This window comes from Chlamydotis macqueenii, chromosome 12, assembly GCF_036417535.1.
Source record: "Chlamydotis macqueenii isolate bChlMac1 chromosome 12, bChlMac1.mat, whole genome shotgun sequence".
NCBI lineage: Eukaryota > Metazoa > Chordata > Aves > Otidiformes > Otididae > Chlamydotis > Chlamydotis macqueenii.
The window spans coordinates 1,435,091-1,447,630 of record NC_141567.1 but is presented as its reverse complement, the minus strand read 5'-3'; the positions used below and the strand labels follow the sequence as shown (position 1 = coordinate 1,447,630).

The 12,540-nt window shown below is 60.6% G+C and overlaps 1 protein-coding gene across 1 annotated transcript; it reads left to right on the top strand.

Annotated features, from left to right (window-relative positions):
• The first annotated feature begins 2,277 nt into the window (after nucleotides 1–2,277).
• NOX5 (NADPH oxidase 5) lies at nucleotides 2,278–12,540 on the top strand. Its single transcript, XM_086757526.1, has 17 exons — nucleotides 2,278–2,359; nucleotides 3,586–3,715; nucleotides 4,232–4,382; nucleotides 4,736–4,946; nucleotides 5,583–5,817; nucleotides 6,178–6,331; nucleotides 7,444–7,619; nucleotides 7,903–8,085; nucleotides 8,799–8,931; nucleotides 9,328–9,470; nucleotides 9,850–9,981; nucleotides 10,651–10,695; nucleotides 11,000–11,124; nucleotides 11,503–11,587; nucleotides 11,764–11,863; nucleotides 11,977–12,143; nucleotides 12,409–12,540. Exons 2-17 carry the CDS (start codon nucleotides 3,596–3,598, stop codon nucleotides 12,538–12,540), a joined length of 2,292 nt encoding a protein of 763 aa, XP_086613652.1. The 5' UTR covers nucleotides 2,278–2,359; nucleotides 3,586–3,595.

Genomic DNA, 12,540 nt, shown 5'->3' with positions numbered 1-12,540 from the left:
TTATATTTTTTTTTCCTGTGGACATATTCCAATTTTCATTTCATCACTGGAAAATATGTTCTTACTTAAAAATAGCACCGCACAATATTTACATTTTCTGCTGCTCCTTGCCAGATTTTTGGAGATCTATATTATATCTATTTTCCTACTATTTATTTGGATTTCCTTTTGGTTCTAGTTAAATTGTTAGAAGGCTTCTGTCAAATACTGCTCTTTCTTGAAATGTAGTCTTCTGGAGGGGCAGAAAGCTGAAAATGGTAGCTTCTGGGTTTTGACATAAAGATGTTTTTAAACAAAATCTGTTCAGTTGTAGGTCTTTTAGCTTGGTACCGGTGACAGCTTTGATTTTCCGTTTGTTATTATTGATGTTGCTTGTTTGAAGTTCATAATTCCGGTTCCTTCAGTGGCTCACTGGAACTTGGAGGCAGGAAAATACCGAATAGTGAACGCAGGACGCCGAGCCACAGGTTTTCGCGCAAGTCATCAGCTCTGGCTACATTTGCTCAGCTCTCGGGCTTTGCGAATCTTCTCGGCAGCTGGAGGCAGCTGGCTGAACCGGTGTCACCGTCGGCGTAACAGCAGGGTCGCCGCCCGCGGGTCCTTCTGCCTCGCGTGGATCAGGAGTGCTTTACTTACCAAGGGTGAGCAGGCAGTGTTGGGAAAGATGGAGACTCTTGAGACAATTCTAAGTGCAGGATTTTGGAGAGTTGAACACTTTCAGAACAGATGCCTTACTTTCACATGCTGGTACCAACACGGGCAAATGTATGTGTGTGTTGGTGAAGAGAGGTATTTATTTTTAGAAAAAACACACCACAGTTGCACATTGGAGTGCAACTCTTGTGGCACAAGTTTGTGGACACGATGCACTTGGCCTCCTGCCTGTTGGCAGTGATAAATGGTTTGTAAGACCATTAAGAAGATTAACTTCTGAGTTTGCAGAGTTTGGGTGCAAAACGGAAGCAACCTCCACGACACCAGCACGTCATTGAGGTACGCACGTATGCTGGGGTCGTCTGTGGGGTGTCGGCGAGATCCTTGCGAAGTGTGTCTGGCTGCGGGGTTAAACTTTAGGAGGTGTGATGGGCTCTTGCATCCCCCTTGAATTGGAAATGCAGCACTGTTATGAACGTGGATGAACCGTGGTCTGCTGCGCACCTGGCTCACGTCTCTTGTAGGAGAGCTCATGGACGGAGGTTTCTCCATCACCGTCCGGCCGCAGAGCTCGCGGCCCAGCCCAGCAGCTCGCCGTCGCTCAGCTGAAGTCTTGTGGTGGTTTCTGTGAATAACTTGATGACGCGCGTTCGAGGAGCCACGCGCTCCATGAGCAGGGATATTGCCTTTGAAGAAGTGACTCAGGAAGGCAGGGGCACGTTTCAAAGTTGCTCCTTGCCTAAATTATTGCTCAGCAGCGTTACAGGGATGTGCCTCTCCGGTATTAATTACAGCCTCTTCGTTTAAGGTGGCGTGAGCCTCATCTTTACTGCTGGGCGATTATCTACTCCTCGTCCTCGGCTGTTTTGCTGGTTCTACAGATGTTTGTGTGTTTGATTCTGGTCTTAGAGCGACAGGCAGTTGAGGCGCTGTCCCGCGAGGTTTTACAGATGTACAATTTGACTCCAAAAAGTAGGTTTAATTGGTGATTTAAATGGAAACAGCCTACATTGGAGTTTTCATAGAACCGGGTCCTTGTCTTCAGGCTAGCTTGCCTGACTTGGGTTACTTTCACGCATTCCAGGGCCGTGCAAAAAATTCAGGGTTTGTGGTCATCTTTGAAAGCCTGGGAGGGGAATCGCTGCAGGCAGAGAAAACAGAAGTGCTGTTCTTGAGAGGTTGACTTGTCAGGCTTACTTTCATAAAGTTACACGAGGAATTTAAGACAAGGACTGAAATAAAACAGACTTGTGCCGGTACATCCGCCAGCTCCAAGAGGAGTAAATAATCTGGTATCCCACCTTGTGCAATGTCAGATGTCTGAATACAATCTCTTACGGTTTTTTTTTTTTTGTAGCAGCCTGACCACAATTTATTAAGTCTTGTTAGCACATCTAAGGTCTCTTCTTTTTCATTTGAGATATCTACGGTATGTTTGTATTATGGAAACACTCTGAGTATAAAGAGGGGCTTGTGTCTGCAGGATCCAGCGCGTCGGTTGGGGAAATAAGCCCTTATGTGAGGAATGACGTGTGACCCGAGGAGATGCTCTGTGTGATGTGTTTTGTGTTTCCTGATAGCTTCCAGTGCGATACCGAGCCAGGAGGGAGAAGGTGCCGACCGCAGGGCAGTGCGTCGGCCTCTCCTACACGTTTTGTCGGACCCTGCTGCCTCATCCCAGTCCCTCCCTGTCCTCTGCGCTCCGGTATGTGGGGCACCCATCCCGGAGACGCTCGGGCGGTGAGGGAGGAGAGGCGAGGCCGAGGATGCTCCCGGCACCAGGGACCTGCAGCCACCTCTGCGTCCCCGTGGAGCTGGGTGGGGGATTTTTGTCCAAAGCTCACAAACTTTCCAATGAGCAAGTCAGGCAGTAGACCGAGGGAATTTTCCAGCTGGGCTTGGCAGCCTCGGCTCCGGCAGCGAAGCGAAACTCTGCCGCTTAGCGTACAAAACGCCTCCCTGCGCGCTCACGGCCGTGACACCAGCCCGAGCGGTAAGGCGGGAATGGTTTACTGCCCGGGTTCTGGTCCTGACATCCCCATGGCAACCTGCTCCCGGCGCAGCCACGGTTCAGTGCTGCACAAGTGGGACTTGTTCGAAGGGGAATAAAGGTTGCAGTATGGAGAGGACACCTCCCCGTGTGTTCCTGACGGCCGGTGAACGGGCCCTGAAGGGCCGGGTGGATGTGAGCTCTTTATCGGATCTTGCAGGGCCCGCGCGTCCCAGGGTCAGGCTGCCTGATGGTGCGAGAAATACAAAATAAAGGAAATCAAAAGAATAACGTCCAACAGCTGTGATCAGCTACCTGTTAAATACCACACAGCAACAGCACGGCCAGGCTGCCGACAAACCCGGGTGAGAGGTAGGAGAGACGATAAGCTAAAAGCGGTGTGAGGCAGGAGAGGGCTCGGGAGCGCCCTCCTGGCGTGCGAGCAGAAGTTTGGGCCTTTTTCCTGCCGGATTGCCCCGAATGTGCTCTGCCACCGCATGTTCTCCCAGGGAACGCCCTGTCCGTCCGCTGAGAGCCCCGGATTGTGCCCCACATTGGGAAGGGGGCCGGGGGAGAACAGCACAGGCTGGTTCCTCGTGAAACGCCTCTGTGCCGCTTTCCTGTTGGTTTCCCGGGATAACGAGAGCCGGCCGCGATTTTGGACTCTGTTGGCAAGCTGGTGACGGATCTGCCAGGAGCACGGGGGCTTCGAGGGTGGAGATGGAGAGGGGCACGGGGAGGTGTCACGGCAGGGACCGAAGTGGATGGGGCTGAGGAGAAAAGAGGGAAAGGGAGAGAGGGCCGAGCGCCTGCAGGGAGTGAAATTTCCCATCTCCCCGCTCTGGTTTTTGTTTGCAAAGGAAACGCCAGAACATCTTGATTTTTGAAGGATACGGGAGGTTACGGGGCTGCTGCCCGCCCTGCGCCGCATCTTTCCGCAGGTCCCTGGCCATGAGCGCGGCCGAGGATGCCGAGTGGCTGCGGCGGGTGAGGAAGCAGTTCGAGAGCATCGCGGGGAAGGGCAGAGAGATCGGCTTGGAAGAGTTCAAAACCGCACTGCAGGTGAAGGAGGTGAGCGCTCCCGCAGGGTCCCAGCTCCAGGGTCCCTTCCTCCGGGCAGCCCCACGCTGAGCTGTGGTCTCTGACTGTGCTTGGAGAAAATTAAGCTTAAAAATAGAATTGTGTGATGTCGCGTGAGAGGGGGAGAGAGAAACCCGGCGGTCCTCTGCAGCAGGCAGGAGCAGAAAACGCGGGTGAACCATCCCCAATGCAAAATTGATTGGATATCCAGGGTCTCCTTGGCCATTCCCAGTAAATATTCCCTCCTGGCTGCCTGCCGCCCTGTCGAGCCCTCCATCCCCAGGGCTCCCTCCCTTCTCCAGGCAGCCCCTCTGCCTGCAGTGCCAGCAAACCCTTCCAAAAAAGCAGCCTGCCTTCCTCCCTCCTGTTTTTGGGCTGTCCCCCTGACTTTCGGCCTTTGCCGGGCAATTCCCGTTGCCAGCGGCGAGAGCTTTGTTCGTAGCGTCAGGCTTCAGGCGGCGGAGAGCATCCTGCTGCCGTGCGAGATCACTCGTCCCCTCCCCGCAGTCCTTCTTTGCCGAGAGGTTCTTCGCGCTGTTCGACTCCGACGGGAGCGGGACCATCAGTCTGGAGGAGCTGCTGGGAGCCCTGAGCCTGCTCGTACACGGGAATGCGACGGACAAGCTGAGATTCCTCTTCCAGGTTTATGATGTGGATGGTAAGATGATGGAAAAATAGATTAATTTGTTTTTTTTTTTTTTTTTTTTTTTAACTGAGTTGTGATTTGCAAGGCAGCACAGCTCTCCTGGGAGCATCCAGGCGTGGACATTGCCACTCACCCCGTCCCCTCTTGGGATAAGCCCAGCTGGGGTGAATCGCTTTCCCCCTCGGCCACGGAGAGGAGCGGTCTCCGCTCTGCCCAAATATCAACCCTCAGTCCCGTCGGTATTTGGGAACCTGGCACGGCCTCGCCTGGGAAAGCTGGAATGACAAAAATCCCCAGGGGGATGTCAGGGCGCTGCGGCAGGGTCCCCGTTCTGACCCGCCGCGACGCCCGCTCGCCCTGCGCAGGCAGCGGCTCCATCGACCTGGCCGAGCTGCGCGTGGTGCTGCGCTGGTGCCTGCGGGAGAGCGCCATAGCCCTGCCCGAGGAGCGGCTGGCCGACCTCGCCCTGGCGCTCTTCGAGGCCGCCGACAAGGACCGCAGCGGCTCCGTCACCTTCGAGGAGCTCAGGGAGGAGCTGGAGGCTTTCCCGGAGGTCATGGAGAACCTGACCATCAGGTAGCAGCGGCGGCGGGTCGCTCCGGCTGCGCTTTCCCTTGTGAGCTCCTCTGTCCTCCTGCGCGGAGGAAGCAGCGTGGGGGTCTGTGCTCTCGTTAAGGCTCTCATGGGGTGCCCAGGCCACCGGGTGCTTGGCCAGCACTGGGAGCAGCTCAGGCACCTTACGGAGCAGGGGTGGGTGCAGGGATAACGCCAAGCTGGGTCCCAGGGTGCAGGGATGGTGCTGGGATGAGGCTCTGCTGAGTGCAGTGATGGATTCAGGGATGGTGCAGGGATGGATTCAGGGATGGTGCTGGGATGGGTGCAGCGCTCAGATGCCACACTGAGTGCAGGGCTTGGATGCAGGCTTGGATGCAGGGCTGCTACTGGGATGGATGCCGGGATGATGCCGCACTGGGTGCGGGGCTCAGGTGCAGATCTCAGATGCAGAGATGGGTGTAGGGATGCCGCTGGGGTGGGTGCAGGGCTCGGATGTAGGGATCGGTGCAGGGATGGATTCAGGGATGGTGCCGGGATGGGTGCAGGGCTCAGGTGCTGGGATGGGCGCAGGGATGATGCCATACTGGGTGCAGGGCTGGGATGCAGGTCTGCGTGCCAGCCTGGCTGCGGGACTGCCCCGGCGTCCCCCTGTCCCAGTGCAGCCAGCTGGCTGAAGCCCCCGCCGCCCGCGGAGCGGAGCTGCCAGCCGCGCTACCTGACGTGGGCGTACTGGCACAACCACCGCAGCAAGCTCGCCTTCCTGGGGGTCTACGCCGCCCTCAACCTCCTGCTCTTCGCCCTGGCCGCCCTGCGACACGCCGGCCTGGGCGGGTGGGTGGCGGTGGCCCGGGGCTGCGGGCAGTGCCTGAACTTCAACTGCGCCTTCCTCCCAGTGAGTGGTGGGTCCCGGGAGGGATGCTGGGGTGCTGGAGGGATGCTGGGGTGCTGGTTACCTGGGGTATTTGCAGTCACGTTTACGCTGGGGCCGTATCCCTGCGCTGGGGGCTCTTTGGAGGGCAGGAGCTGGAGCCTGTAGGCTTCTGCAGTGGTGGGACCAGGCTGGCTCCTCTAATTACACACAAATAACAGGCTAGGGAGGCTGGGAGCTCTTTGGGAGCAGATGGGTCCTTGATTTCTGCCTCTGGGTGCTCTCCAGGCTGACACCCTGTGTCGGTGGGGAGCTGGCTCTGGAGCCCCCCAGCATCACCAGTTGCCCCCAGCATCACCGACCGCCCCTCTCCCTGTCCCCAAGGTGCTGATGCTGCGGAGGTGCCTGACCTGGCTGCGAGCCACCGCCGTTGCCAAGGTTTTGCCGCTGGACCAGCACGTCGTGTTCCACCAGCTCGTGGGATACGTGGTGCTGGCGCTGGCAGCCGTGCACACAGGCGCCCACGTCGCCAACTTCAGTAAGTGGCAGCTCCCGGGGCAGGGAGCAGTGGGTTCATCTGGGGCAACGCCCGCTCTAACGCGCCCCGTCAGCCCTGCGCTGGGGTCCCCGCTTCCAGCCCCTCTGCCAAAGCGGAAAATCCCCCTCGGTGCCTGGGGGCACCACCCACGCTGCCCTGATGAGAGCCTGCAGGAGCCTGGACTGAGCCCCGAGGGGAGATGCTCGTGTCCTGGGGGATGCTCATGTCCTAGGGGTGGGATGCTCATGTCCCAGTGGGATGCACGTGTCCCAGGGTGGATGCACCCACTCCATGGAGAGGATGCACGTGTCCTGAGGGGATGCAGATGTCCTGGGAGTGGGATGCAGATGTCCCAGGGATGCAGATGTCCCCGGGAAGGGATGCTCATGTCCCAGTGGGATGCATGTGTCCCAGGGAGGGGAGGCATGTATCCCATGGTGGATGCACCCGCTCCATGGAGAGGACGCACATGTCCCAGGGGGATGCAGGTATCCCAGGGGGATGCAGGTGTCCCAGGGATGCAGGTGTCCCAGGGAAGGGATGCTTATATCACAAGGGTGTTGCAGGTGTCCCGGGGTGGGATGCGCGTGTCCCAGGGAAGGACACGCGTGTCCCAGGGTGGATGCACCCGCTCCATGGAGAAGGATGCAGATGTCCCAGGGGGATGCAAATGCCCCAGAGAGGAGGGTGTAGGGCCTGGAGCGGGGGCGCGCATTCCCGGGGTGCGGGCAGGCGGCGGGTGCGTGCGGTGCCACGCGGTCTGCGCGCTGTCTGTGGTCGATCCCCCTCTAGCGGCTTCCCAGCCGGGCAGAGATGGCTTCCACTCCCTCATGCAGCTCCCGAGTGCAGTCTGCACCCCACGGCCCCCCTCACCCCACGGTGGGGTGCCAGGGCTGCACCCCTCTGCTCAGGGGCACGAGCATCATGCGGGGGGAGCATGTCTGCCTGCGTTACCCACCCTCGTGCGAAATTCCCCCCTGTGCAACGATGCTGTGCCCCGGAACAGGCTCTGTGCTTTATAATAAAAAAAAAAATAATAACTGGCCACAGTTTGGTGGGTGGGTGGCGGGTGGGTGCTGCAGGCGCCCCGTCCCGACCGTGCGTGTCCCCAGGCAAGCTGGCACAGCGGGACGGGCGCCATGCCCTCGCCGAGTACCTCTTGTCGGCACGGCCCGGCGTGGGGGGCCTGGGGGGCACAGCCTCGCAGACCGGGCTGGCGCTGCAGGCGCTGCTGGCCGCCATGCTCGCCTTCTCCAGCCCCTGCGTCCGACGGAGTGGCCACTTCGAGGTGGGTCCTGTGGCGGCCCGGGAAACCCCGCCGCGCCCAAAGCTGGGGAGCAGGGGGCTGGGGCGAGGGTCCGGTGGGTGGGTGCCCATCTGGGTGCTGCCCATGGGTGGGGGAGAGCTCTTGAGCTGGTGCAGTGCCCCCGATACCTCCCTTGCGCGCCCCCGCCCTCTTCAGATTCGCAATTTTTGGCGGTTTTCATGCTTTTCTGCATCATTTGAGCTGCCTTTACCCACTGGGGTGGCCTGGATTCACGCTCAGCCCCCTCCTCGCTCCCTGCCCGCAGGTCTTCTACTGGACCCACCTCTCCTACGTCTCCGTCTGGACCCTCCTCATCCTCCACGGCCCCCACTTCTGGAAGTGGTTTGCGGTGCCCGGCTGCCTCTTCGCGCTGGAGAAGGCGGTTGGCGTGGCTCGGCGGCGCGGCGGGGGGCTGCGCATCGTGGAGGTCAACCTGCTCCCCTCCAAGGTCTGCGCCCGCCGGGTGTCCGTGCCCCTTCCCACCGCCCTCCCGATGCTCTCCCCTTCTCGGAGCCGCAGCAAAGACGCTGCGGTGCACAGAAATACCTTCAGTTTGGGGAAAAAGCACTTTGCGGGCGGCCGCGCTGGGTATTATGGTGGGGGGAAGGAGGGCAGTGGGCCATGGGAGGGGGCACAGCCCCGATGTCTGGAAGCTCTGCAGCCACGCGCGGGAGGGACGGGACGCGACGCGACGAAGAGCCCGTCTGGAAAACGCGTGGGGCTGGGTTGCTTCGGGCTGCGCTGGTGAATGTTTGCAGCAAGTGGTGAAAGCAATTTCATTTTCAAGCCATTATTTTCTTAATTTAGACTTTTCGCCTGTTTTTCAAGTAAAAAAAAAATCTAAACTGATGAAACAACTGAGGACAAAATGAAAACTGCTTTGACCCTTGGTTTCTTCAGAAAAAATCGTTATTTAAGGCCGGCCCTGGCTTAGATTTCTGTTCCACAGCGAAGCCGGGCAGCAAACAGGGGAACAAACCCCTTTCTCAGGTCCGAGCTCTACGCCCGTCGCGTGCTGGGCGCTGTTTAAAGTGGGAGACGCAAACCTGAGCGCTTGCGGCCGCAGGGAGACCACCCCGGCCGAGACCACCCCGGCCGAGACCGACCGGCGTGACGCACCCGCCGGGTGCTGCCAGCTTCTCCGGTCCCCTCTTCCTGCAGGTGACTCACCTTGTGATCGAGAGACCGCCCTTCTTCCACTACAAACCTGGGGACTACGTCTACCTGAACGTCCCGGCCATCGCCGCCTACGAGTGGCACCCCTTCACCATCAGCAGCGCTCCCGAGCAGCCAGGTGAGCGCCGGTCCTTCGCTCGGTCTGCATCACCGGGATGCTAGTTTGCATCGTTAAGATGATGTTTTGCATCACACGAGCCCCATCTGAGGCCTGAGGGTCATGCAAGGAGGCGTCCGTGCCCACCTCCCTCCGTCTCTGCCCGTACCTAAGTACCAAACCACGTACTTGGGTTATTTTGAGCAAGGTGTGGCGACCAAATGGCACCTGAACGCCCTGCCTGGTGCCACGAGCACCCAAGGTTTGAGATTTGGGTTCACCCAACCATCAGAGCAAGCCCAGGCCCCCACTGCGAGCCCTGGGCTGATGTGAAGGACGTTGGTGGGGATCGCTGCCGGGTCCCGGGGCTGCAGGACGGTTCCTCAGGTAGGATGCTCACCCACCTTCATCCCGCAGAGACCCTCTGGCTGCACATCCGCTCGCTGGGCCAGTGGACCAACAAGCTGTACGAATACTTCCGGCAGCCTGGATCGCCCAGCCCGGAGCCAAAACCGCTCAGCAGGAGCCGGAGGGAGAGGAGGTGCCGGCGCTGGGCGCAGGTTGGTGCGGAGGGGGCTCAGCTTTCGGCCAGCGCGGAGGTTAGACCTTAACATCCAGCTGGCTGGCAGGCGTTTGCGAGGAGATGGCTTTGCCAGGCTGAGCACCCTGCAGCGTCCCTGTGGGTTTCTCAAGCCGACGTCCTCGTCTGCCACGTGTGGTGGGCTCTGCCAGATGGCTTGTGCCTGTCAAGCTCCAAAAAAAAAGCAAAAAAAAGGGAGAACAGGGCGTGCTCATGGTGTGCATCCCCTGCAAGGCGCTTGCACAGCCTGGGAGGATTTTGTGTCCCACTCCTCCGCCGAGGCTGGGTGACCCTGATGGACGGGGCATCGCACGCCCGCGAGCGTCCCAGCCAGCGATGCCCTGGCCTTTGGCTTCCAGGGAGGTGTCTGTGGCAGGGCCAGCTTGGAGCAGGGGTCCGTGGCCACCGGCGGGGACGGAGCCGTGTGGCTGACGTCGTACAAAGCCACCGGCGCTGCTGGCCCAGGAGAGGAGGACCCGCCAGCGGCAGGGGTGAGCACCATCTCACCATCGAGACCCCCGCGCTCCCCGGGGAGCAGGGGCAGAGCCCCAGGCACCGGTGGGCCGGGGAGGAGGGGTCTCTGCTCTCATCAACACAGCAGTGGCTGGAGAGAGGAGGGGAAGCATCGCTCCCTTCCCAAACGGGCCCGAGCTCGTTAAAAAGCTGTTTTAGATGAAACTTCTCGGATGTAAATCGTGGCGATGCCAGGACACCTTAGCGGCTTTCATCCCGAGGTGGAAAGCTCCCAGGATGTTGATTCTGTCTGGGCTGGAGGAGCAGTCCCCGCAGATAACGGATTTACAGGCATCGTTTTTAAGGGGTTTCTGTCCCCGTCCCTCTTTTGCTCTTATCTGTGCCCTGCTGAGCAGAGGTGCCCCACACCTGCTCCCACCGCGGTCCTTGGAAACCCCTTACTCGCCCCACAGCTGGTGGGAGGATTTGGGTAATCACCTTTGTAATCAGCACCCAAACCGCCGCCGATCTGGGTAACGCGGTCGGGTGACAGGTTTCTGGCGCTGGACGTCGGTGGGATAAAACCCAGCTGGAAAGAAAAACCCACCCAAAAGCAAAGCTGGGGAGCAGGCGGGTTTAGCGCTAGCTGTCACGGAGGGGTGAGGGGTGAGGAGGAGGAGGGGGTCACTGGTCTCTCCACCTCGCAGGTCTCCACCGGGCTGGGTGAGACCCCTGGGCTCTGCGGCATCAAGGTGAGGGACGTCGGTCCTTCGCCGGCTCCGGTGAGCTGGGCTGTGCTCGGCATCCCCGGGGGGGACCCAGGCGTGTGCCCGGCCACCCCACGTGTGTCCCTGTGCTGGATGCAAACCCCGTGCTGCCGAAGGCTTCGCGTTCCTGCCTGGCCCCGCTCTCTGCCCCTGCTCCCACACGCCTCCCAGAAAAGACGCCAAACTCTTCCTGGGCTCCACAAGCACCCTGCATGCTAACCCTGCTCCTGTCCGCGTTGTTCTAGCACCCCCGGGCTGCTGGATCGCTCCTCCTTCCCGTCTCTCCTAGTGCTACATCGATGGCCCCTACGGGACGCCGACGCGGCGGATCTTCACCTCGGAGCACGCCGTGCTCATCGGCGCCGGCATCGGCATCACCCCCTTTGCCTCCATTCTGCAGAGCATCATGTACAGGTGGGTGCCGCAGCAGCAGCTCAGCAGACCCCGGTACGAGCCCCGGTGTTGTTTTGGGAGGCACGCCATGCGGTGTATGCCATGGTGGCCCCGTCCTCCAACACCTCTCCCTGCGGGATGAGCACCGTGGGGCAGCACCCGTCTCGGCTCCTCCTCAGTTCTGACCTTGGGGACCCATAACATGTGGCCACACGACCCATAGCTGGGTCCTCGCTAGCTAGGCTTCTCCCCGGGGATTTCCACTGCAGGAAACCCGCTGGTAGGAGGTCTGTGGGCACGCACCGGAGCTGGCGAGGAACGGGTGCTGGGGGTCTCCCCCAAAGCTCTGTGTGAGGGGGGTGGGCGGTGGGGCAGGCAGGGCTGCGTCTGCCCCCGCAGGTACCGCCGGCGAAAGCAGAGCTGCCCCAGCTGCCACCACTCGTGGTGCGAGGACCTGCGGGACGAGGAGATGACGCTCAGGAAGGTAGGAGCAGGTGGAGGGGGACGTGGGACTGAGCTTTGCCCCGGGGACAGGAGGGCTGCAGGCTGCCGGGGGTGGAGAGCATCCCACGAGCATCCCTTCCCGGTTGGGGTCTGGGGCTGGATTTGGCCCCTGTGCTGCCCGCCAGCTCCGAAGCGGAGGCGGCTGTGTCCTTTCAGGTTGACTTCATCTGGATCAACCGGGACCAGAAGCACTTTGAGTGGTTCGTCAGCCTGCTAGCCAAGCTGGAAATGGAGCAGGCCCAGCAGGAGCCGGGAGGTGAGCTGGAGGCGGGGGCCAGCCACTGGCTTGGCGTCGCCCCTGGGAGAGCCCAGCCCGACCCGAGGGGGCTGGACCCCCCGTCTGCAGCCGGGCTCCCCCTGACCGCGCAGGGCGGTTTTTGGAGATGCACATGTACATGACATCGGCCCTGGGCAAGAACGACGTGAAGGCCGTCGGGCTGCAGATGGCCCTGGACCTGCTGGCCGCCAAGGAGCAGAGGGACTCCATCACGGGGCTGCGCACCAGGACCCAGCCCGGCCGCCCCGACTGGAGCAAGGTGAGGGCTGGCCCTGCCCCGCTGCCAAAATGGTGCTCGTGGGACGGGAGCCACGTCCCCTGGGGGAGACACCACGGGAGAGCCCCATGTCGGAGCGGGAGGATGCACCGGGACAGCCAGACGTGGGGAAGCCTCTCCCTCCCGCGGGACAGCGAGTGCCGCGGGGGCTCAGGGAGGCCGAGTTGTGCCAGGGGCCGAAGCAAGCAGGGATCCGGCCATCCCCGGGCTGTGCCGCCAGCGCCGCTCCTCCTTTCTCCTGCCGCAGGTGTTTGGGAAGGTGGCGGAGGAGAAGAGAGGGAAAGTCCAGGTCTTCTTCTGTGGCTCGCCGGCGCTTGCCAAAGTCATCAGGGCGCACTGCGAACGCTTTGGCTTCCGCTTCTTCAAGGAAAACTTCTAA

Bases quoted from the DNA above. Each gene is read 5' to 3' on its own strand.
- NOX5 (XM_086757526.1), top strand. From the start codon at position 3,596: ATGAGCGCGGCCGAGGATGCCGAGTGGCTGCGGCGGGTGAGGAAGCAG. The intron at 4,383-4,735 runs GTAAGATGATGG...CGCCCTGCGCAG, and splicing joins CCAGGTTTATGATGTGGATG to GCAGCGGCTCCATCGACCTG. The intron at 11,864-11,976 runs GTGAGCTGGAGG...CTGACCGCGCAG, and splicing joins GGCCCAGCAGGAGCCGGGAG to GGCGGTTTTTGGAGATGCAC.